Source organism: Dermacentor variabilis, chromosome 3 (assembly GCF_050947875.1).
Source record: "Dermacentor variabilis isolate Ectoservices chromosome 3, ASM5094787v1, whole genome shotgun sequence".
NCBI lineage: Eukaryota > Metazoa > Arthropoda > Arachnida > Ixodida > Ixodidae > Dermacentor > Dermacentor variabilis.
Genome location: NC_134570.1, coordinates 111,167,057 through 111,191,014, shown reverse-complemented (window position 1 = coordinate 111,191,014; position 23,958 = coordinate 111,167,057). Strand labels below are relative to the sequence as shown.

The window sequence follows — 23,958 nt, the reverse complement described above, 5'->3', positions numbered from 1 at the left end:
TCGGTGTTCAATTCCGCGTAACGACATAGCTCCTCTCTAACAATATGTCTGATGGTCGTCGCGAGATCGACTGATGGGATGTCGTCTTCAATGCTTGTAACAGTCGTTACCTTCGCTAGCCAGCCAAACTTCGGGGCTATGCGGCGCAGTATGAGAGCCTCAAAAGTACGGCAATGACCTATTACGTCGGCGACTGAGCTAAGGTGTTCTTTAGCAATGAGGAAGTTGTAAACATCCTCTGCAATTCCCTTCAACAAATAACCGACTTTGTCCTGCTGTGGCATACGAGGATTAGCCGTACTGCATAGCTTAGGTGCGTTTTCGGTGTAGGCCGTGCACGTCTCGCCCGGAACTTGAGCTCTGGAGCACCGTTTGCTTTGCCTGCTTCTTCGCTGCGACAGAATCGCCGAAAGGCTCCTTGATTTCGTACGTGAAACGATCCTATGTTGTCAGAGATTCCTCGTGGTTATCGAACCACACGAGCGCCGTGTCCACCAGAAAGAAGACTACGTTTGAAAGTTGCCTTACGCTGTTCCAACAGTAGTGCTTGCTCATTCGTTTGTAGTGGCTAAGCCATTCTTCAATGTCCTCGCCGGGCTTCCCCCAGAATGTGCGAGGCTCTACCAAGTGTTGGCGCTGCTAAGGCCCAGCCATCGTTTGGTTCGAAGATGCTGCTGGTGCGGTGTGAGCGTTGCCTTCAGTGTGGGACATCTCAAACACCGGAAGTAATGGGGGCAATCCAGCGACCCGGCAGCTTCGACGCACATCAGGTGCTTGGGGAACCGTGTCGTCCGTGTCGCATGGGGGTCGGCGGTACCCCTCACCTCCACCGAAAACTGTTACGGATGGTGAATGTTTATGTAGAGATGAAGACCGGGATGGATGAGAGGTCGCCATGATGTCGTCACCGAAATGTTGCCTTGTCTGCTACTCAGCTCGTCGCTAACACTCTTCGCCACGTTACAATATTAAACTTATTTTTTCAAGTTGGCGGAGTGCTTGAAATCTACTTCATTGCCGCCACCGCGGGCGGCCCGGTATTGCACTATTTCCGAGATCGGCCTGCGGCTTTTGCACATGCAGGAAAAAAATTCACGGAAGCCTTGCCATAAACGGCTTCTTTGTAAAAAGAAAAGAAAAGGATGACACATCATAGACAACAACAGTACATCATGGACAGTAAACTGCAAGCTTTTGCAAGACGTCTCAGGTCGGTTATGTAGTCCCGTACCTTTTCGCCTTCTGTTTGGTTCCGCATGAAAAAAAACGTAGCTGGCTGCTATGTCATTGACTTGGGAATCGAAGTGGTTGTCCAGGTGCTGTACGACGGCCTCATAGCTCAGGTGGTTGACCGACTCTGACTGGCACTGGCCTTAAAGTGCGCGAACTACGTTGTCACTTAGTGCTGACACAAGAAACTCACGCTGTTTCCCTGGATCTGCGATGCTGCGGCCCTCAAAGAAGGCCCCCAAACGAATCTGGTGTGTTCCAATTACTGGTCGTGTCGTCGATCTCAGGTGGCCTGGCTGTCATGGTGCAGCCGGTCCCATCCCACCCTCGCCACCACTGAAATAACGGAACGTAGCCGGCGGGTAGTGGCAGACCAAATAATTCTTTATTGTTTGGTGTTACTAGCTTTATAACGAAATAGAAACTGGTCATATGACTGGACATGATAAACAAGAGTGTGACACGTGTAATCCGTCTTGCTTATGCTATACATCAGCATGCGGGCTTGATAACACTGCAGCACACGTAATAAAAACAACTACAATACGAAAATAAATATGCAATAAAACACTACGCTGATAGCAAACAACATAAGCGCTCAAACAAGCTTGTATGAAACTCCGTGGGCATCTACATCGGAGGCATGGTGCAGTACCCAGATAATGACACCCCCCCCCCCCCCCAGATGGAAAACAGCACCAACTTATTACGACAAGCTAGAACAAGGCATTCTGTATACATGTAAATGAAAAAACGTGGCACTTAAAAAACAAAAACCATGCATCCCAGTAGCTTGCGGAAGAATGCATTGTTACAAATGAAGATCTGTAGAGGAAACGAAATATCGCACAGAGGTAGTGCATGAGGCACCTCTGAACAAGAAAATACCACAGGGCATTGATAGTACCATTCTCTACCCTGTTGTAGGATTCCATATCCTGGTCATTCCGTGAGCAACTTGGTGACGTTAGTGCAGCGCTCAAGGCATGTAGTGTGGTGAGGAATATGTTCATAAACTTGTCATGAATTAGCAAATTTATTTTCATCAACTTCTTCAAAAAGTGCATTAAGAACACCGTGTATTAATTTCTGCCCAGTGAAGCAGACCTCACTGGATATCGATCGCTTCTCGCGCGCTTACATAGAAGGAGTAACCTTACAGAGCAGGAGTGACCCAGAGATTAAGAGGTGATTAGAGCAGAGCGCAGATTAACGATGATATCCTTTTAAAGCGAAGCTTACATTGCCCTTTCCTTCGACGTTTCCACTGCTGCTGTCGCTGTCTTGCATGGCCCGTCGGGAGATGGTTCAGAGCGTGCATATGCATTATGGAGGATGGCAGAGAAGAAATGCGACGCGAGAAACTCTTTTGTATCTTTGCATCGCATCCCAAAAATGCGCTTTGTAGCTTCCTGTGCGTAAACGTAATACCATTTTGACAGCTGTAGTTACCCGTGGCCCCTCACAAAAGCATTGCAGGAACTTCAGAGCTTACCTTTGTATTGACCAGTGACAGTCCAGAGCGGAAGTAGATAGAATAACAGAGATAACATAGGCAGATGAGGCACAGAATTGGCACAACCGAACAGCCACAAAACAAGTGAATAACAGCTTTGCGACTCTTTTCTCGCCGCTCCCATAATTGGGGGAGACGGCGGGAGATGGAAAAGGTGGTGTAAGAAGTCAAGGAAACACTACTACTAGACACCACCGCGGCTGCGGAGAAACAGGATAAATTTAGGTTCTAGGTACCGCACGCTATATTTTGCTATTTCTGAATACAAACACCGTAGAAATTTGTCAAGCGGATAACTGGTGCAGTGCCTGCAGAATCAAAGCCGCATTAAAGCACCGTAGCGTCTAGGTGATATTGCGGAGTCGGCCGCACGTCAAATCAACACTTCGGTGCCCGCCGCGGTAGCTTCGGGGCTATGGCACTGCTCGAAGTGACGGGTTTGATCATAGCTGCGGCAGCCGTATATCTACGGGGGCGATATACAAAAACGCTCGTGCACCTTGACTTAAGTGCACTTTAAAGAACCCATGAGATCAAAATTATTCCGGAGTCCGCCACTATGGCGTGCCTACCGAGTGATTGTGGGTTTGGCATGCACAGTCCCATAATTCAAACAAATTTTGACATATCTGTCACGATGCACTGGGCCGTGTGAGGCAATCACAATGCTTACCATCTCGGAGATTATGAACAATGGTGCGAAACAACGCCTCAAGCAAACACGTCTATTTGTTCTGTCTGCTACGCGGACAATCAGCAGTAGTGTACACTAGATAATCTGTACCATCAACCGACCACTCGCGTATTGTACTAAACACTTAATGAATTAAACATTCGCCGTCAACATCACCAATATTTATCGTCAATCAAAGTAAATAGCTTAGAAAGCCTCGCTTGCATTGTTTCCCACAGTGCGTGGGAACTACATGTTTTTTTCACTTAGTCCATCTAAAGAATGATCACATGCTCGGCCACTTTTCTCTTACTTGTTATAACATGCTTGCGCGAATCCGAACGCGCTATCGAATGATTCTTCGATGCCCAAGAAAAAATCATTGTGCTTCTTCTGAAAGGGAAGTTAGGGCTTCAAATGGTTTTAGACGGTCACTAAACTTTGTGAAAAAGATGGAGCTTAACCTGTACGATCACCTTAGCCACGCAGTTCATCATAACTTTGGCCTCAGCACCTTCAGCATCAACGAAATTGCTGCAAAAGAGCACGCCTCACGTTCACTGTTCATAGTGGAAAGCTAAGTGATATTTAGTTGACAGTGCTTCAGCAAAACGCCATGTACCGAAGCCATTTACCTAATAAAGAAATTACGAGCTCAGTGGTTCTTGTGACAGACTTGCAATTTTCAGGATAGTCTAACGCTGAAGTAGCCCTTATGGAATCTAATAACCTAAGTGCGTCACCCAGGTGTCAGCGTGGTGATCGTTTTGCTAGTAGGAAGTGTGGCCGCAATGGTGATATGGTCTTATCTATTCAATCAAATTTGGCCAAATAATAATAACCGGCCATCGCTCCAGTTGGAAACGTCCAACAAAGCGATATCATAGTGAAAACGCAGCGAGTAGTCGTGATACTTCCTGGTGAACGACGATGAGCCATTCTTCAGATCTGTTATAAAGTAGCACGGACACATAAGGATTCTCTCCGGTAAGCTCACAAGAGTTTCAGTCGTTCAGAACGGTATAATTGGACGTATACCTGGAATTAATCTTGAAGTACAGATAATTTCGCTAATGCCGTACTTCGACTAAATATATGGCGTGTGAGCACATTTTTATGTATTTTAAGTAAACTCATCGGTGGGTTACAGTAGTACATTTCACAGCGCTATGAAGCATCAGCAATCTGAAGCTGGCTCCGAATGACAACAATAATGCAGCTTAAAATGAGGTTGCGATGTGCGTTGCTCATGCTAGTCCGTCGTTATTTCGTTCAATTTTCTTAAGGTCTCTGGCCAGAACATCGCCCTCGTCTAATAGGTATAGCGGTATGTTTTTTTGAGATATCTGTTCTGTGCGACTTGTTCACCCTTGGGATATTTCCAACAGTAGTGAGTTCGAGACCGCTTCCGCAGGCACACCAGAGCATAAGCTCAAAATGTTGTCTAACCTGGTAAACGCGTTTTCGAGTTGCCATCAGGACATCTAGTAAGGCTAGACAAAGGTTTTCCCAGAGCTACGTGATGCAATACTGTTTTTGCTTTGTAAGCTGTACTCCAGACATCATATATGCATGAAAAGTTGTTTCATGCGACAAGGCCTCTCATCCTTTTTTGCCCTCTAACTAGCATGTATGGGTATTAAGACAAATGTATATAGCCCAACAGACCGCGCAGAATATAGAAACATGCAACCGCTACAGATGAATCAATATTTTATAAAAGTAAAGTACATAAATCTGGACGCGAAATACACATATCGACACATTGTTGTTTAGTTTGCGTTTGCTTATACATAAGTTTCCATATAACTTCTTCAACTACTCTTTGCACCAAATACCGTATTCCCTCTATGCTTTTTCTTCAAGGACGGCACCATCTGAACATTCACTTACCTTTGCGCTAATCTCGCAGTGACAACGTTGCCGAAAAACTTTATTTACCTGGAGCCTTCATGCACACATTACGAGTAGACTTAATGTGAAAAACCAACGGGAGCAGAACTTCATGGCGATTTTCTGAAAGACTCGTGGTAACAGAGCTGTCTGTCGGCACCACTCGAAGGTTGGTACTTGTGCTCGAGCGCGGACTGCCATAACTGTTTACCCAACTGCAGCTGAGCTGAGGTTGATATCCATAGCAGCCTATTCTGGTAGGCCGGGCATCCCACGGATAGAGTTTGAGGAATAACTTCTTTTGAAGCAATGCTAACTTTTTTCTTTAATGACGCCCATAGCCTACTTCGTCCAAAGTTGATTACTGCTAATGAAGGCTTTGCCAACGCTTGCCGGCTTCTTTGTGAACTTTTGTCCACAGAAATTTTTTAGCATCGCATACCCCTGTCATGGTATAAACCTTTTAATGACATCTATTTTTATTCCAGCACCCTTAAAATCATGTGCATGAGGGCCAAGACCACAAAGAGCTAAGCGATTAGGTCTACTAAAATTGTGTTGAGACATAAATTCTGATCTCACTTAAAAATATTTTTACGCATCTTCAGATACTCAAATCGGAAATTTGGTAGTCGAAATGCAATGCTTTGGTAGAGAAAAAATGCAGTGCTGGGTAAACTTACTGTGTTATTCAGGTCTTGAAAGGTTCGATTAGCACACTAACGTGCTCACAAGAATGAAAATTTCCTTCGCGGTACTGTAGTGCCTGCGGTGTTGAACAACACCCACAAAGTTCTGCAGTTAGTGTTGTCTATGCTCTCAGAACATGGACGCCGCAGGACAACCAATATTTTCTGTAGTGTAGAAACCTAGTACACACATCCCAAACTCTTCCCGAAGGCTGTCATAAATCTGTCATGGTTTGCAATTTCACCTGACTGATACACCCGGCCCCAATGCGCGTGTGCATTTTGCGCGATGAAGACACTTATGCTCTTCTTTGGATCAGGAGTGCTCATGTGGACTCTGTGAATGCAGTTGAGTATGTGTTTCGTAGCTTCAGTTTGGCAGTTTCATGTATTGCGGACTTGGGTTCAACAAGTGTTGCAGTGTCACCTTTCAGACATTTTTATCAAAATCCGTATCTAGCTTCACTGAGGTGCTAACGTGCAATACACAAAATAATGTAATGAAGATTGTACGTATCCCACTAAGGGAGCAGGCAAGATCGGGCTTCTCCAGCTTTAACTCAAGTTATCATTTCTTGAGTGGTTCTCCTTTTCCAGCAACAGGGCGACCTCCAGTCCACTGCGTAGGTAGTGTCAAGTTGGTAGGTGATAGTTCGAAGAGGATACGGATAACTAAGGCAGGACTCCCCCCTTCCTTGATTCTGCTTAAAGCGACAACTGCTAGCTCACGAGCATAGGCTGTTCAAGACCGCGAGAGTTCAACGTTGCCCCGTCCGGCACTGTGCTGCACGGGCAATACTGCACTGGCAAGCCCGCTGTGGAAAAGCAGCCAGCCGTTGATTATTCACTTGAAAGAAAAATAGTAGGGGGAAAATCAAGATAAATCTACCGAATGCCTTGCTGCTCAGGGAGCTTCGTGCATCTGTCATTGTTGCACGTGAGAAGGCGCTCCTCGATTTCGCTCAGAACTTGTCGGCAGATGAATAAACAGTCGTAGCAATCCGCGCTTGAGTGGGCTGCTGGTCTCGCAGTGGCGCTGATCGGCAACATTCTCTTAACGGGTTTGTTAAGGCACATTGTCATGAAGTCCGTGCCGTGCTTGCTCGTAGTGATCGCGTTATCAGCGGCACCCCCTACGTCTGGTGTGAATGTGTGTGCGAGGCCACCAGGTAAGCTCTGCTTATAAGACGACGTCGACAGTCGGCGTTTGGCGTCACGGTGTGAGCTGCATAACATTTGTTGATGGATTTAATGAAGTTCGTTGTTCTCTCTTGTAATACATGGAGGCAAGAAGTAAAGCCACTGATAGGCTCAGCCCGGAAGTCCGTGCCCTCTATTAAGAATTTATGATTGGTTGCATTGTAAATCAACTCTTGAAACAACTACGGGCTCGGATATTAGTCATGTGTTTCTAATGAAATTCTCCTACTTTGGAAAGAGAACGAGAGCTGTTTATTTTGCACGCTTTGCACGACGCAGTATCCCACACCATCTTAACGCTAACCTACAAAAGAAAAGAAATTTAACTACTATAAATGTTATATATAGAGTTTTTCAAGTCTGAGCCAACCCATGTCGGAGACATTCCGCGCAATCTTCGTCGTCGTCATGACCGCATCCACAATTCTCCACTTGAATTCAACACAGACATCTATATATAAATATATGCGATGTTATATTCTGTATTTAATAGATTGTGCAGATGGTCTCCTACACATGCTGGCTCAGACATTAATACCTTCTGTACAGGAACGTCTCTTGTGGAAGGAACATCTCATGTCTATAAAAACCCAATAATTATCCGGCAGTTTAGTTGAGATCAAGAGCACAAAATTGAGCAGGGCAGGTCACAAGCTTCGTAGGTTGGAATGCAGGTTATCTATAAGAATTTCAGAACGGGTGCCAAGAGAAGAGAAACACCAAGGAAAGGATTAGGATGCGCCAGCGGAAGAAAGTCAGCCGAGACCGGCAGAGAATAAGGTGCTGTGAAGAAATTCACAGATTTGTGGGCATATGGCGGGGTCCAATATTGTACAATCTAGACAATATCTAGCGCACCGGAACCGGCTGTCTTGGCTTACAATTTTATAGTGATTATACTGTAAATTATATACCGTTGTTAGAATACGGCTGTAGACCGACATGGAAGTGCTCATATTCATGGTCACGTCATGAAATATCGCATCGTGCCTACCCCCCCCCTTTTTTTTTGTTAATAATGACAGTTGAGAAAAACCAGCGAAAAAATGTGACGCAAACATGATGGAAAGAAGAGACACCACTACGGTGGACTAGAAAGTGACATGTATTACAACGAAGCTATATATGGCTCATTTCCAGCGGATCGATTTCTGTAGACCAAAAACCGTGGGCAGATTCTGAATATAGTACAATACCGGCGGAGTAAAATTGGCTGAGGTGAAGCAGGGTTCAAGCACTCCACCAACTTGCCAAAATAAGTTTATAATCTTGGGTTCAAAGAGAATGCGTATCAGATATTAAGTTGTTAAGAACAGGTACTACACTTTGACCCGCGTCGGCCATGGCTACGTTCGCACCACCTTCTCTTTGTCGGTGTAGCAAGCGCTTGCGGACCTCCTTTCCGTTCTTTCCGGTCCCGTGGTGGCGTTCCCGACGGAACGTCACGTGTGTATAGTTTCCTCTGGTTCCTTGGCGCGGTGGTCCCGTCGTCCACGCAAATGTATATAAATATCACGGTAAAGTAGTCCCTACCTATGTTGAAAATTCTGTGTCACCTCTGAGTCGTATGCTAAACAGCTTGGCTGGTCCTCCACCTTCATAGAGAGGAATGACTCACGACTCTAAAAAAAAGCATCATCCCTCTACCACAGAACCATCTAGACATGTGCAATTCTATTAGCTATGTTCAATAGTCATTAATTTATAACCACACGTTTTACCACACCTCTTTCTGCTTCCTTTTGATTAAAGCTCAGCCTTTGAAAAAAAAAAACTATCCCTTTATCGCTCAGAGAGATAGGAGGAACACTAGTGCATTTTCTTTCCTCTTGTTCCTTGAAACGAAGAGTCTCAGGTATTTTTATTTCGGTTTTCGTTCTGCCTCTGCCAAGAATTGTTGCATTTTCATAAAGTGGTGCATAGTCACACTGACGACAGTGGAAAGCCAGGTGGCCAGCTCGTTGAGGTTAAGTCAACGAACAATGCTCGTGGGTGTGGTGAAACGGGTGTGTTCAAATTTCATAACCAATATGTTATCAGCGCCGAAGCATTTCTTGAGCTGCTGACTATGCATTTATCGTCTACTATAGTTCTATTTCGAGACCCCCAGTTTATTCAGAAACAAGACGTCTGTATTGGTTCCACTGTGGCCCCTAAGTTATGCAAGATATGTTTGTATAAGTTTGTGCAAAGGTGTTAGGAAGTTATAGCCAACGACAATAGAGTGTTTTGCGCGTTCTGCTACGTGGATGCCTTTTTGATTATGTTACGGTTGTTGCCCTCTCACTGTTGGGAAATTGTGGCCGAAGTCATATTAATGTATCTAAAAACGTGTTCTGACGCCATGAATTTTACGTATACCTTTGAACTTCCTAAAGAAAAGCATTACGTTTTTACACCTAACACTAACTTTTCGAGACGACAGCCACATTTGCTGGATTTTCTCCTCTAGAATGGATAGCACTTCGCTATCGTTCAGACACGTCCTGGGGGAGGCGGCTTCCCCCCCCCCCCCCGAAATTAAGCAGCATAACCTCCCCCCTCCCCCCGGACGCCACCACTCCTCATACACATTCCTAAACGCCCGCCAAATCAAGTTTGACACTGTACAGCTAATCCGCGGTCCACATTTTTCCGCATTTCTCACTCCTTTTGAATGGCGGTAGTTATCGGCACGTCCTGGGGTGTGAAAGCTAGTTTTCTTATCGATTCAGTGCCCACGCGATCAATTCTAGAAGCGTTCAGTTGCCAGCATCTATTGCAACGGTCAGGCGCATTGCTGTTGCCTCGTTAGTTCAGCCTTTTTTGTTTAGTCTGATCCAGGAACAAATAACGGGATTCAGTTCGTAGTCAACTGGTCTGTAGGCTAGTGAAACGAGTTGCAGCCGGAGCAAATGCCAGTTGTGTTTAAATTTTCCTTTAGCCTAATTATTTCCTCCAGCGACGGCTCGCCGCGACGCTTGTAGACCCTCGGAACCATCTACACGTGATATGAGTTACATAAGGTGGAAAATAAGATCATGCGAAACAGCGTCCTTCATCAAACCCTGCAATAACAGTTAAACCCATAAGCAATATGAATGTCACCCGTTACCTGGTCTGGTTTTACCATAATTGTACGGCAACGTTTCGTGTAAAATTGCCATGAAGAAACAAGAGCAGCAAGAAGTTGTGAAATTAAGCTATCTACAAAGGGAGAGAGCCCAGGCAACAGCGAATTAGAAAGGAAAAACGGAAATCAACAAATTTACCCGCGTTTTACGAAAATGTCTATGGATCAACATCTTTTTATTCGAAAAGGAATTAGAGAAAACGCCGCCGGACGTGGATAATGATTTCGTCTGTTTAAATGGCGCTTCTACTGTTATCAGTCGAGCCGCCTGACGTAGCCACTTCTCTGCTGTGTTTATGTGGGTGTTTTTCTAACCTTCCACGCTGGGCGCAGTACCTCTAGAACTGCAGCGTCCTGCGCCCTACGTGTTTGTGCAGGACTGACGGCCACGCACCGTCACGCAACTTCCCAAATAAGGATTCGAGTCGTTTTTGGCACTTAACTTGGTAGAGCCGTATACGAGAGATCGAAAACAACTGTGATTGTTCCGCGAATACCTATTTCTCTATATTTCTTCCGAATCAATTCAAGAAACGCTACTAGAAATCTGCATTTTACACTTTGGTTTGTTTACTTGTTATTGGCAGTGTTCTTCCTGCGCGAGTCCATTTGATGTGGTTCCTTGTTTATCAAGAAAAGAAAAGGTCTGCCTCACAGGCGTACCTTTGAGATACATCGTATTTCATTTCTCTTTTGCGGCTTTGCGTGTCTTCATTGCGAACGGTTGCCGTTATTCACAATTGTACTAGTAAAGGTAGCCCCTCCCCCTCTATTGCATAGAAAAGTTACCTTGAGTTGGCCTCCCTTCCTCAGAAAAAAAAACATCCTGGGTACGTGTCAGCTACTGTTTGAATAAGCCATTGTATGCTGATAAAAAGAACTATAGCGACATTATATTTTAGGTATGTACTACGAAAAAGTCTTGTCACATCATCCAGGAAAGCCTGGACCGTCAAGTTCAGAGGCTAGCAGCAGCGGGTTTTTCGGTACAAGTACCTAAGGCAGTAGTTGAATGCCTATGTGTAAAGCTTAAAAGACAAGATGAATTAAGCCACAAAATCTGAAAAAACATAGAGAAAAGTTCATGCGATGCCATATATTCATAGTGTCGCACAATATAAAAAAATTACTGGCGGCATGGTGTACAAGTAGTGTTTTCCGTTGCGTGTGAGAAATGTGCACGCGTATTGAAAAGGCAGCACGATGAAAGAGGCCTACAAAACCAAGCATCTGATCAAATATGTTGAGTGTGCAAGCTATGTTATCTAAAGATCCCGTTGACGGATGGTAAGGTCGATATCGGATAAACCGGCCGATGTGTCAATGACCGTATGCGCGAGCATTGTGCGTTGACAAATTTTCAAGGAGGCGGTCACCGGGCTGTTCACTGCCGTGAGTGTGACTGTGCCCCACTTGCTAAAAATGTAACGATTCTTCGCAGCGGCAGGACGAAAACCAAGACAAATACTTGAGGCGTTTCATATTCGTGAACAAAAGGGAGAGCAATAAATCAGCGCTTCTTTTAACTCTCTTAGCGAAAATAATATAGATTTCCTTAAAGGCTTAACATTCAGCAAAAGGAAGTAAAAAGGGATAGGACAAATTGTGTGTCCATCAATCTAAAGCTAGTGACACATAGCTAACAGCATTGCACATGCGTCGGGGGTTGGTTGTTCGAGGGATGGTTCGCTTTACAGCGAAGCTGATTATGCGGTTCCTGTGCCATCGCTGCCGGACTTTGTTAAGGTCCACGTGACCTAGCGGGAGTGGAAAATAAGAGCTGAATAGGGGAAAGGGTTGGAGTGACCCCTTCCTTCTTGTGGGAATGCTATCTCATACACTAATCGTAAACGGTTGTCCCACGGTGCTTTTTCGGCGATCGAGCCAGATCATCATCGTGTTTATCGACGATTGATTCCGGTCTGCTGCGAAAGAAACAAATGTTATGCTGGCGGTATGCGGCCAACGAAGAGTGCCCAGCAGTTGAAACGCGATACTAGGAGCGTGTGGCTGCCGGCAGTTCTTTTTGGCGCAAGAAGTGCCGGCAGCCACGTCAATCGTCAAGTCAATCGAACCAATCTTCAAAACGATTGCAGCGCCAGCAACTCCAGTGGTGGGCCTTGCACCCAATATACGGAGCTTTGGATTAGTGCTTCCGCAAAATCGATTCCAGCTACAATTATGGGACGGCCACGAGTAGTGCGTACTCCTGAGGAAGAAGCTGTCTACCACGGGCGTCAGTGATAGTTAGCTGTTAAAGGGGCTCGTCGTCGTATGGCCGACTCCAAGCTGCACGCCAGAGGTGCTGAATTTAAATGGTATCGCCGGGAGGCCAATCCCATAGTGCGCGCCCGAGACGCGGAAACCGACCTCGTCTTGGTTGTAACACTCGGTGTAACAACACAGCTTCGCTATGCGACTATCTTCGCGGACTGGAAGGGGCGGTGATATTTTTCAAATATATGTCAGTTGCTAGTCCAGTGTTGTGGTTCCGCTTCATTCCTTCGTGTTTTCGTTTGATCCTTCCGCTGGTTTTTCTCAAGCGCCAGGTTCACCGAATTAACGTGCAAGGTCATTTGCGGTGCAAATGTGTATATAGGGCAAACGGGACACTGTTTCATTGAGTGAGCACGTCACCACAACAATACGTGAAGGAATAGGCATTGAGGCCATTTACCGAGTCTTTGTATTAAGTGCGCATGCACTCACCTGTTTGAGAAGACGGAGTTCTTAGAGAAAGGACAATCAGGAGAGAGAGAGAACTAAACTTTTATTTTCCGAAACGGTAAACCGAGCCAGAACCTGGTTCACCCTAGGTGGGAGGGTTCCTCATTCCAAGAACCCTCTGGCTTGGGCTGCCTCTTTGGCCCGGGCGACGAGACTGCGTTGGTCGTCCAGGTCATCGGAGGAAAGCTTGGCCTCCCACGTTTCGGTTACCATATGGATCTGAGGCGAGTTGGGGCGCTCATTTTGTGCTTCTATGGGGCGGCTTTCTTTGGAGTCGTCTTGTGAAGCTTGTGAGGTAAGGTCTGTGGGTGTGTCACGCAGTGGGCAATCCTGGACCATGTGTTGCAGGGTGTCTGGAACGTCGCAATGGGGGCATATGTACGAGTACTGCGTAGGATACAGTCTGTGCATCATTATTCTGTGCACGTAGGTGTTGGTCTGTAGGCGGCGCAGGATGACTTCTTCCTCTTTGCTCAGATTCTTGTTTGGTAAAGCGTTCGTTCTTCTGCTGAGTCGGTGGTGTTGCAGAAGCACCGAGTACTTTAGGGCGATGTCATCAACGTTGGTGGCCGGCCTAGTGTGGGATGGCAGGAAAGCCCGGCTGGTATGCTCGCGGGCAGCGGCGTGTGCCGCCTCATTTCCTGTCATGCCCTGATGGCTTGGGACCCAGTTGATGTAAGTGTCAGGGAGCGGGGCGCGTGCGATGTGATTTCTTAGTATTTTGAGTGCTGTTTCTGATACGCGGCCTTTTTGATAGTTGCGAGCTGCTGCTTGGGAGTCTGTTAGTATTACTGCTACTTCAGGGCAAGTTGTTATTGCCAGAGCAATTGCCGTTTCTTCTGCAGTCTCAGGGGCTCTTGCTCGGATGGTGACAGCTGCAAGTTCTTTGCCTTGGTGATCCGTAACGCTTAGGGCAAAGGCGTTTCGTTTAATATACCGGGCAGCATCGGTGTACCTCGTATCAGGGTTGCTCCCGTATTTCTTGCTCAGTGCGCGGATTCTGCTTTGCCGACGCTCCTTATGATAAGTTGGATGCATATTGCGCGGTGTACTTGCAACGCTGATGCAGTCTCGGACTGCAGGTGGGATTCTTGCTTTCTGGTCTGTGTCTGCAATGAAGCTTTCACTGTATTTGAGGTAGCGCAAAACTGCACGTGCGGTGGGTGTGAGCTTGAGCCGCTCTAGTTGGCTGATCTTATGAGCCTCGACAAGCTCTTCCCACGTATTGTGGACGCCGAGCTTGAGCAGTTTCTCCGTTGATGCCATCAGGAGGGAAGAAGAAATTACGAGGGCGCTCTATTTTTGAAAAGATAAGGAAAACTGTGCAAGCATGCCATCTATTTTTATCTATCAGAAAAAGAAAGGTCATCTTTGCGTGATACAGTAATAATGTTTCATAATGTTTCATAATGTGTACCAATGCCTCTTCTGGGTAGGATACAAGAAAAGTACGTGTTAGTCGAGTTACAATACAGTTTTCAGTCAGGGCCTGTTCTGCGATGTTTATTTCTTTGCGTGGCTAGTTGGGCTTTTGGCCAGCAACATCTGGAATGCACTCTCGTCGATGCCCTTGAGGGTATGCTCGATCTTGTTATCCTCTGACATGCTGGGATTTACCCGCTTGCACAAATCGAGAACATCCTCGATGTAGCTGGAGAATGTCTCTCCACGTTGCTTCGTGCGCTGGTGTAGACCCTGTTCAGGGCGTAGCTTACGCACAGCCGGGCGATCAAACACTTCGGCAAAACGAGTCTTAATCGTGGACCAGCTTGTAAAGTCCCATTCGTGGTCAAAGAACCAAAGCTTGGCTACGTCGACGAGGTAGAAAGGCACGTGGGTTAGCTTAGACTGTTCATCCCATTTGATATGGGCACTTACACGTTCGTACCATGACAGCCAGTCCTCCACGTCGTGTTCGGTAGTCCCACTGAAAATGGGTGGGTTGCGTTGACGCGGGACGCCGGCGCAGATGACAGTGGCAGCCGGTGATGTAGGCAACGAGGTCGCGGGATCAGGCATAGTGCAGGGCGATCTTGTTGGCAGGGTTCGAGTGTGGAGATCCAGGACGAGGCGAAGGATCCCAGCAACCGCCACCAAATGCGACGAAGTTTATTGTCGTTTACAACATTGCGAAACGCTACGTATATAAAGGCACTGCAAGTGCTGTCCGTAGCACGGGGCTCGCTTGTTGTTGTTGTTGTTGTTGTTGTTGTAGCCTGTGGCACGTGTGGCGCTGCACTCATGGCATGGTCCTTCGTCTTCCTCTTCAGTCGGCACACACACAGGAGCGCGTCTGCTTCACTACAAAACAAACGAAATCGCCTTTAACTCCCCACTTCTCTACGACGTTGCGAGCACTACAACCGCTTAGGTCATGGAGGTCAGTTTCTTTCGCTAAAGTACTTCGAAAGCTGAGCTCAGTCGTCAACCCACATCATCTACATGCCATGCGCTTCTTCACAGTATTGTACTCGTTGTCTCTGTGTGAGAGCCATAATTTTCGCCGGCAGTTGCTGGTGAGTGCATGGTCGCATGAATATAGGGGAAAGGGGTTACATGCCGCTGGCTGTAAACTGCCCCATTCTGTTCTTACCATTGCGTCTCAGCTGCACGGGTATGTATGTCCGTATAGTCGTAAAGGTGATGACAATGCGAAGATAGATGGATTCCCAATCCAGAAAAGGAAAACTTATCGCCATCCCAGATGCGTAAAGAACTGCGCTTGAAAAAAATATTGTGGGGACAAAACTGCATTTGACAAAACGGCACGCGATCGAGTGATGGAGGCTTTCCTCTGACCTTAACAGTCTGAGGCGAGCCGAAGATGCCAAAGACCATCGGTGCGTTGAGAGCTATTGAGAAAGAATGCAAAAAGCATTAACGCGATGCCGAGTGTGTCGGCACGCACTTGTATCAAGCAAGCAAAGCCATGGTCAGAGCCACAAAGAATCGTGAAGCCATGTGTCAGCAAGACAAAATGGATCACGAGAGTCATCGACAGCTTGACATCAACAGTCATCAGCTGCAAAATGGGTCAAAAATCAAGGAATTGATTTAGATTGAGTAGTTAGTGTGCTCATAGAACCAGACATAAAATTATTCAGTGAATGAATTGGCGCACTTTGTGTACAACTGTCGGTGTACAGAGAAGCAACTCGCACGGTGCACTCCAAACGGTGACACCTCTTCGCTGGGAAGGTCTCAGCCCGCAGAGGACGCGCGAACTTTACAAGCAGACACGTTCCCCGATAGCAACCGACGCTCCTAAATTTAGAGTTAAAACTTGATTCTCATGATTTTTTTGCTATGGGCCGCAATTTTGTGATCATAACTATGCATAAAATTATTGCGTGCATTCGATGACAGTGTGTCAAGTTCTTTTTTTTAGCCAAACATTTGTGCTTGGCCAACAGTTACACAGACTAACAGTTATGTTTTCACTCCTTTTGCAGTTGCGTCATTGATGTTAAAAGTGCTGAAGCCGACAGCTAAAGTTCTGCTGGACTGCGTGGCGGATGTGCTCATATTTCACAGGGTCAACTCGAGCTTTCTCTCTAAGGTAAGTCGCTGCCTGTACACGAGTCCTCAAAGGTAACTTGCAGCTCTTTAAATGCGCACGAAGCATATCGCTTGTGCAATAATGCATCTTTATTGTTGGCGTACAATAATGAACAATATTCCTAATGCAATGACTCTCTTGACCATTAGGTTATTTACTCCGAAACCAAGAGGCAGTCACAAAAGAATACGCTATTTTCTCAAGTACAACTGCCTAATTACATAGCATACATATTCTTCGTTACCTGTAGTATCCGAAATTCATCCATAGACCCTACTAAGCTGCGTGCCAAAACAGTAGCTAGTGCGTTTAATTTTCATGCAACAATGCGCCCCAACTGCTTGGAATGCACCAATGCACCTCTTAACACATTATTATCTCAGCACTTAATTCACAGAGGCAAACATATAAAGAGCAGAGCCAAAAACGCTCTTTTTGTTTATTGAAAATACTATAGGCACCTTTCACGTATTTCCTCGGAAGCCATCATTTTGAAATTTTGCTGCTTTGATGCGTACCAAAAGTTGAGGCCTTGTTTCACTACGTAGATGCCCAGTTTCTACTTCCCATATTATGAAGTTTAATTTTTATTGGTTCCCGTAACAATAGAGGCAAGGCAGACTTCAGGAGGCAAAGTCGAAAGAGGTGGCTTGTAATTTTTCGCGGCCAGCCCACAAAGACGGCAAACAGCTTTGCGCAAGTGTGCCAGCACTGATGTTAATGATTAAAATATACATTTACAATTCTTGTCGCTATGCGACTTCAGTAGCATAAAGTTGGAAAACAGAAAAAAAAGGAACCTTGTACGGCATCGATGAGTGTTTCCAGCGCTGCTAGACCCAAAATAGAACCTACGATGGCGTTTTACATATGTAACTGACCATGCTGTTAAGCAAGTCGGATTCAGGTTCAGAAACATATTTTATTCGACCCGCCCATCCATCCCACATGTCGCAATATTCGGCATAGGAGCAAAACGCTTGCAAAATTTGCACACAAACGGAAGCTATATAGATATAACATTTTATGGATAAGACATGCTGCACGATTTCAAATTTATATGTGACTAAAATTGAGTGAGGATAGAGCTTTTGTTGTACTGAAGAAGCGCTGCTAAAAAGTGGACGGAAACTCATAATCACCGCTTTCAAGGCTAGAAGTGACATTTAATCGTTGTGTTGTGCTGTCGAAACCACGTGAACTCGCTCCTTTTCAAACTCTTAATTTCACTAATGGTAAAAATATTTGTGAAAAGAAAATATAAACTGGCCGAATGACTATATATAACGCATCTGGATGTAAGAACCGAGTAATTTTGCGGTAGCAGACGCAGAATTTTCCGCATGGAGGTTGCGGTGCCAGGAGGCGCAGTGGCTAACTGGGAACTAAATGTGCAGAGTTTTCAGAATTGCAGCGTACGTCAAGCTTTATAACGAACGTATTTATCGGTGAAGTATGTTACAAAGCTGTTCAATTGAAGTTTTTATTTGATATCAAAGCTGCCTGAAGTATCACAAGTTTTCGCACAGAGCGAAGCGGGACCTTCTCTATTGTTTCATATTGGGGGTTTGCTAGATTTATGATGCACTTCTGGAGGTACTATAGCCTATTTCTCTGCAGGGGTTTGTACATGGAAGCCTTTAAGCAAGAACCATTTTTCAAATTCCTGCTTTGTTTCTGTCTTCCCTTTGGTGGAAAAGTAGTAATGCGTTATCCCGTGTTTTGCTCTCGACTAGGTGGTGGCTGCAGCTTGCGAGTACCATGTCGAATGCTACCACGGACTGCGGGACATAAAAGATGTGAATATAGACGTTTTTTTCATTATCGCGAATCGGCTTTGCAACAAGAGCGAGTTGGAAACTCATACAAATAATAATCTCGTTGATGGACTTGGGAAACCTCAGCAGCACCGATACATTGGAATTAAGTAGCACTGAATTTTATTGGGCACAGTAAGTTCTTGTGACAATTCAAGGTGACAGTGCGACAGCACTTCTTTTGAGGAGAAGTACGAACGCTTTCAACTTCACAGGTACAGATTAGAACTCCAATGCTTAATAAAGCTCCATGCATGGCATACCTTGGCTACCCTACTGAGCGTTGTAAAATAAAACATAACAGCAACTAAAATGTATACAGAAGTAAACAAAGCCGGAGATAGAACCATGAATTTTTGCTAGGTACAGAAAGTAAAAAAAAAGAAACGAAGAATACCATAATTTTGCCAAATTCAATTTACTGATGGAGCGTCTGCAAATTGAAGCTCTTCACAATTAAAGAAAAAAAACTTTTTTTTTGTTATCCATCCAGTACTGCTCTCGCCGCCTCTTGAGTACACAATGGTCTAAGAATAGTTCCTGAGCTACTGACCGCGCTGGTTCAGTGAGGATCAGCGCGGTCAATTGAATACTTATAAATTCGAATACTTAGCAATACTACTATCATCCGTGGGTCGTCCGGATGGCCGCGGACGCCGCTGGACTACAAGGATTGGCCGCCGTCCAAGGGAGAGTGGGAGAGGGGCTGTCTTCCGCTCCTCTGGCCGCTTTCACCCCATCAAGGGCTCAGTAAAAACTGTTTCTTTGTCTCTTCATTGAACCGACAAGGCACTAAAGTTATATCTGACACTTTACGCTGGTTGAGCCGCAATCAGGGTGACACTGGATTTTTCTGCTGACTCGAGATTGCCCGACCGGTTGGCAGAAATATTGCGCATGCAACGGAAGGCGCATAGGAACAAGATGCAAGAATCTACACATTTATTTGTTAATGGCAATGCTAATTTAGTATCGGAAGCACCTTGTCTTGGACATAAATTGATAGGTTGCTTGTGCTCCAACCTAGAACTTGCCGCAAAACATGATGCGGTTGAGTTGGGGCGACATAAGGCTAGAACAACTTCAGAGTGCTACGAAAAACAGGAAAGTGATAAACAGAAAAAGCAGCGATGTTAACCAGTAGTCCTGGACTGGGGAAGGGAAGAAGGAAAAGGGTATAAATGATGAGTATAATGAGAGAAGAAACAGTTGCTGAACACATGCGTTCATACGCTGGAGCTTACATCCCTCAGTCTGCCACACGCTGTCGTTCGGCTGTTGAATCTCTAGAATCACAGCAACGAGGACCAGCGTCGTCAGTTGAATACTTAGCATGCCATGTTTCTTTAAGGAGATTAGCATTCTGTGGGCACCCACCTAGTTTTCGGTATGTATTCTGGTATGTTTGTCCCTACGCCGCACTTGTCTAATTTTGTCTAACTCATGAACTAACTTGTGATTGTTAAGTTTTGCACGCATGAAAGTGATTTTATATAGTTGTGCAATTTTTATCCCCAACGCATTTTTAATCATGTAGTCTATGCTTGTCTGCTTTCTTATGCTTGCCATATGATTTTGTGTAACGTGTTCAGTTTCGTTCACTATTTTTATTTTTCGCCCAAGCCTGCTTTCTCTTCCGATCGCAATATGTATTAAAAAGTAAATAAAAGAAATCTATTTAATGTGAAAGCCCCCCCCCCCATTTTACAGGCACATCAAATAAAAACCTTCAAACCGACGTTCATCTACATAACATGTTCCATATTTCATTCTTCAAATGCGTAAGCTTTTTGGATCAGGATTTTGCTTTAGTGAATGATTCTGTTAAATATGTCATCGCATTTTTTCCTACGCTGCAGATGCACAAGAGAAGGGACATTGCTGGTGAATGCATGCTTAGGAATTTCCTGAAACTCTATGTAAGTTTGTGGTGCACCTAAAGTATGTAACCTTTTCGGCATGGTTCCCTGTTTGAACAGCAGCTCGTTCTTGCTTTCCTTATATCTCTTCCTCTAAGGAAGGGATTCCCAAACTTGTTTCCTCGTAATCCAGGGGTTTGGCGAAAGGCCACAAGGAATTCTATCCCATTCGTTCTTGCGCGGGCATCTAAACGAGAGTTTGACAACTAAACCTAAGCACATCCACATTTCAGTAGTCTTAAGAGAAATACCATTATGGCCGCGATGTTGAAGGCATCTTGCTGTGTTAAATACGACGGTTGCACAGCAACTCACTTTCTACATAAGTTGGCCTGAGCCACGCCCCAATTACTCTATTTAAATGATTCTTTAATATGTGCACTTACTTTCTTCTCATCTTAAAACGTTCAGTTGATTCATCGCCACAATGTTGGAGAGCCGTTGAAAGCACATCTGCGGAAAGAAATGTAGGGGGAGACAGTTGCACGGCATTCTGGGAAGGCAGGTAGGAGTCCCCAATGCCAGAAAGTAGGGGAGCCCCTCCTCTAAAATATCTGGATATGTTCAGTAATACTTTTCCGTAACAAAATATTTTGACAGGTGCGTTAAGAATACGATTACTTTCCGTAGGTAGTCCTGTACTAATACAGTTGTAGTGGGGAAGAAAGCCAGAAACCATTGAGTGAAGATAATGAAGTCTGGCGGCACGGAAATAGCAAGCTAGCAACCGACGCTTTTGGCTCACGGCTGTTGTTGGGTAGGCCTGCTTGTTAATAAACCCCTTTGAAATTTGGTGGAGGTGCGCGGTGATCTTCCAGTGCCCCAACCATGAACTACACAGTCGTACCTTACCTCCAACCTCAGCGATGCTGGAAGAAATTACTACAGAAGGCTCCCAGACTCAATCCACCGTCTGTCCCGGCGTGCTGCATCAGCGCCCCCCACAGATATTCAGCGGAACTCATGGCCAACACGTCGAGGACTGGTTGGCGACTTTCCAGAGGGTGAGCGCAGTCAACACATGCTACGATGAGACTAGGCTGACCAATGTAATCTTATCCTTGACCGGAATCGCCAGTCTGTGGTTCCTGAATCACGAAGTGGAAATTAATAACTGGGCGTCGTTCCAGAAAATTTTCAGAAATCATCGGCCGCCCGTCCGTACGCGAGCTCCGTGCGGAACTGCGACTCCGTGACCGCGCTCAACAACCCGGTGAGAACTTCAACAGATATACTGAAGTCTTCGTCGACTTGTGTCAGCGTGTAAACCCTTCGATGCACGAGTCAGATAAGATCAAGCACATCCTCCAAGGAATAGCCGATGACGAATTTTAAATGTTATTAGCCAAACACCCGCAAACCGTCACCGATGTTGTCAGCTTGTGCCAGAGTTTAGAGGAATTGCGCAAGCAACGCGCGAAACTTAATGCCCTCTGGAACAGAACGATTCAATCACGGCCTTGACTGTTTGCGAACAGACTGCGCTGCTGGTTCAGATCAAGGAATTCGTGCGTGAGGAGGTGGGCCGTCAGCTCTCCATTTTACCGAGCACGCTCGAGCCATTACAGGCACAACATCTGGCCCCAGTCATGCTACAAGTGATACAGGAGGAGGTCACTGTCACTTTGCCTTTCGCTCGTCCGCCAACTCTGGAGTCTGCGCCCTTGTCGTACGCGCAAGTCGTGGCTGCCGGGTCGCCCCATCAACCAACCTATTGTTCCGCGCCAGCACCCGTTCGACCACCACCAGTTCCGTTAAGTCGACCAGTCAACAGGTTTTCAAACCCTTGGCGCACTGCAGACAATAACCCTAAATGATATTCTTGCGGTTATGCAGGACATGTGGCAGGCTTCTGTCGCCGTCACCTGATGTCATGCGCCCGTCTGCCTACCATCCTAGTCGCTTTAACGGTACCGCACGGCTACAACAGTCCTCTTCGCCCGAACCCCAGCCCCCACCTAGCCGCCGATTGCCATCACTCTGGCGTTGCTCTATGTCACCTATACACCATCGAGACCCTGCCCTTCTGACGCGGAAAACTTAATGCCGTAGTACCAGAGGCACGAACTGCGTCGTCGTCGAAAAATTCAAGTCCTAGAATCTCTCGAGCAATCCTCATCGAAATTTTTCTGCATGGCTTTCGTACCCTTGCGCTTGTGGACACTGGTGCTGCCGTTCAGTGATAGATGTAAAACTTTGCCGCTTGCTTAGGAAGGTTACCACGACATTCAAGAGATTGTCACTCTATACCGCCAGCGCGCACAATATTCAGCCGTCAGCCGCCTGCACAGCCCGCGTCGTAGTTCGAGATGATGGGTATCACATCGAGTTTACTGTGCTGCCGGCCTCTTCGCATGATGTCATCCTCGGTTGGAATTTCCCCTCGCGACATCAAGCAGCCAATGACTGTGGTCGTGCCGAGGTGGCGTTCTCTGCGGCGTGTTCTGCTGGATCTGAACCCTACGCTGTTAACGTTGTTTGTAGCCGACGATACGAACATACCACCCAGCAGTACAACACTTTCCTTCGTGTCCTGTGCTGGTGTGGTGATTCTATAGTTCTGTTTACACCCCCAGAGGCTGTTCCACATCGTAGGAGTCTGCCGTTGGCAATTGCTGTTTGCGACATGCCCAAAAGCGCTACATCCTTGTTTGTTACGAATCCGTTGCCAGTTCCCTCAACTTTACTCCGAGAAGAGCGTGAAGAGCGTGTATTGACACAGTTCAGGCATTCGAGGTATCCTCATCTTCTGCCTTAACGACGCAGACAACGTGCAACTTATTACCCTTACACCTTCTACTGGTACGCCTTGACGCCAACCTTTAGGTACGTTTGGTTCCGTCCGCCATCGACGACGATCTTGCCGAGGTGCACAGTGAGAAACTTCTTAAACTTCTACGCCAATTTCGTCGCTCGTTTGATTGGCAGAAGATGTCGTTAGGCAGAAGGCACACTATTCTTTATCTGATTGACACCGGCACCCAAGCGCCTCTGCGACAGCGCCCTTAGGGCACATTCCCTCAGAGCACCGTGTGATCTCCGAAGAACTCGACGACATGCCTTAGCGAGGTGTCATTCAGCCGTCCTGCAGTCCGTGGTCATCGCCTGTTCTTGTCAAGAAAAAAGAGTGCTCGATCCGCGTCTACGTCGATTACCGCCGATTAACCAAAGTGGTGTCCCTCCCCGTGGCAGTTGCCAACCTGCTCCTCACTTTCCCTCTCCTGCCAAATGTATATATGTGTTCAAACCAAATAGTAATAAGCAAAGTAAGATGCAAAGATGTGTATCTTCTGCCACGCATCAATAATGCCCTGGACTGCTTGCAGGGAGCCGTATTCTTTTCGTCACTTGACTTAAAGTCCGGTTATTGCCAGGTTATTTCCTTCGTAACTCCTTAAGGGCTGTACGAATTTAATGTTATTCCCTTCAGCGTATGCTATTTCCCAGAAACATTCCAAAGCATTATGAACAGTCTCTTGCGTGCGTTAAAATGGAAGACATGCCTGTGCTACCTAGATGACGTCTTCGTTTTCTCCCTTTATTCCGGTTCCGGAAGTTTCGGTTCGGAGCTCGCCTACTCACAACACTGGGCCACGCAGTCTTGAATGACGGCGTCCTTCCCT

At 46.1% G+C, this 23,958-nt stretch overlaps 1 protein-coding gene and 1 pseudogene across 2 annotated transcripts in view; one reads left to right on the top strand and one right to left on the bottom strand.

Annotated features, from left to right (window-relative positions):
• Nucleotides 1–7,026: 7,026 nt before the first annotated feature.
• The window catches only part of LOC142574092 (uncharacterized), a 37,255-nt gene continuing 20,323 nt past the window's right edge, over nucleotides 7,027–23,958 (top strand). For both annotated transcript variants that reach the window (XM_075683261.1, XM_075683260.1), the window contains exons 1-4: nucleotides 7,027–7,170; nucleotides 16,493–16,599; nucleotides 18,336–18,398; nucleotides 20,276–20,335. In XM_075683261.1, the coding sequence (XP_075539376.1) occupies nucleotides 7,083–7,170; nucleotides 16,493–16,599; nucleotides 18,336–18,398; nucleotides 20,276–20,335 (318 nt within the window). In that variant the 5' untranslated portion in view covers nucleotides 7,027–7,082. The remainder of the gene's footprint in view (nucleotides 7,171–16,492; nucleotides 16,600–18,335; nucleotides 18,399–20,275; nucleotides 20,336–23,958) is intronic.
• Nucleotides 8,364–8,545, bottom strand: LOC142576844 (U2 spliceosomal RNA; annotated as a pseudogene).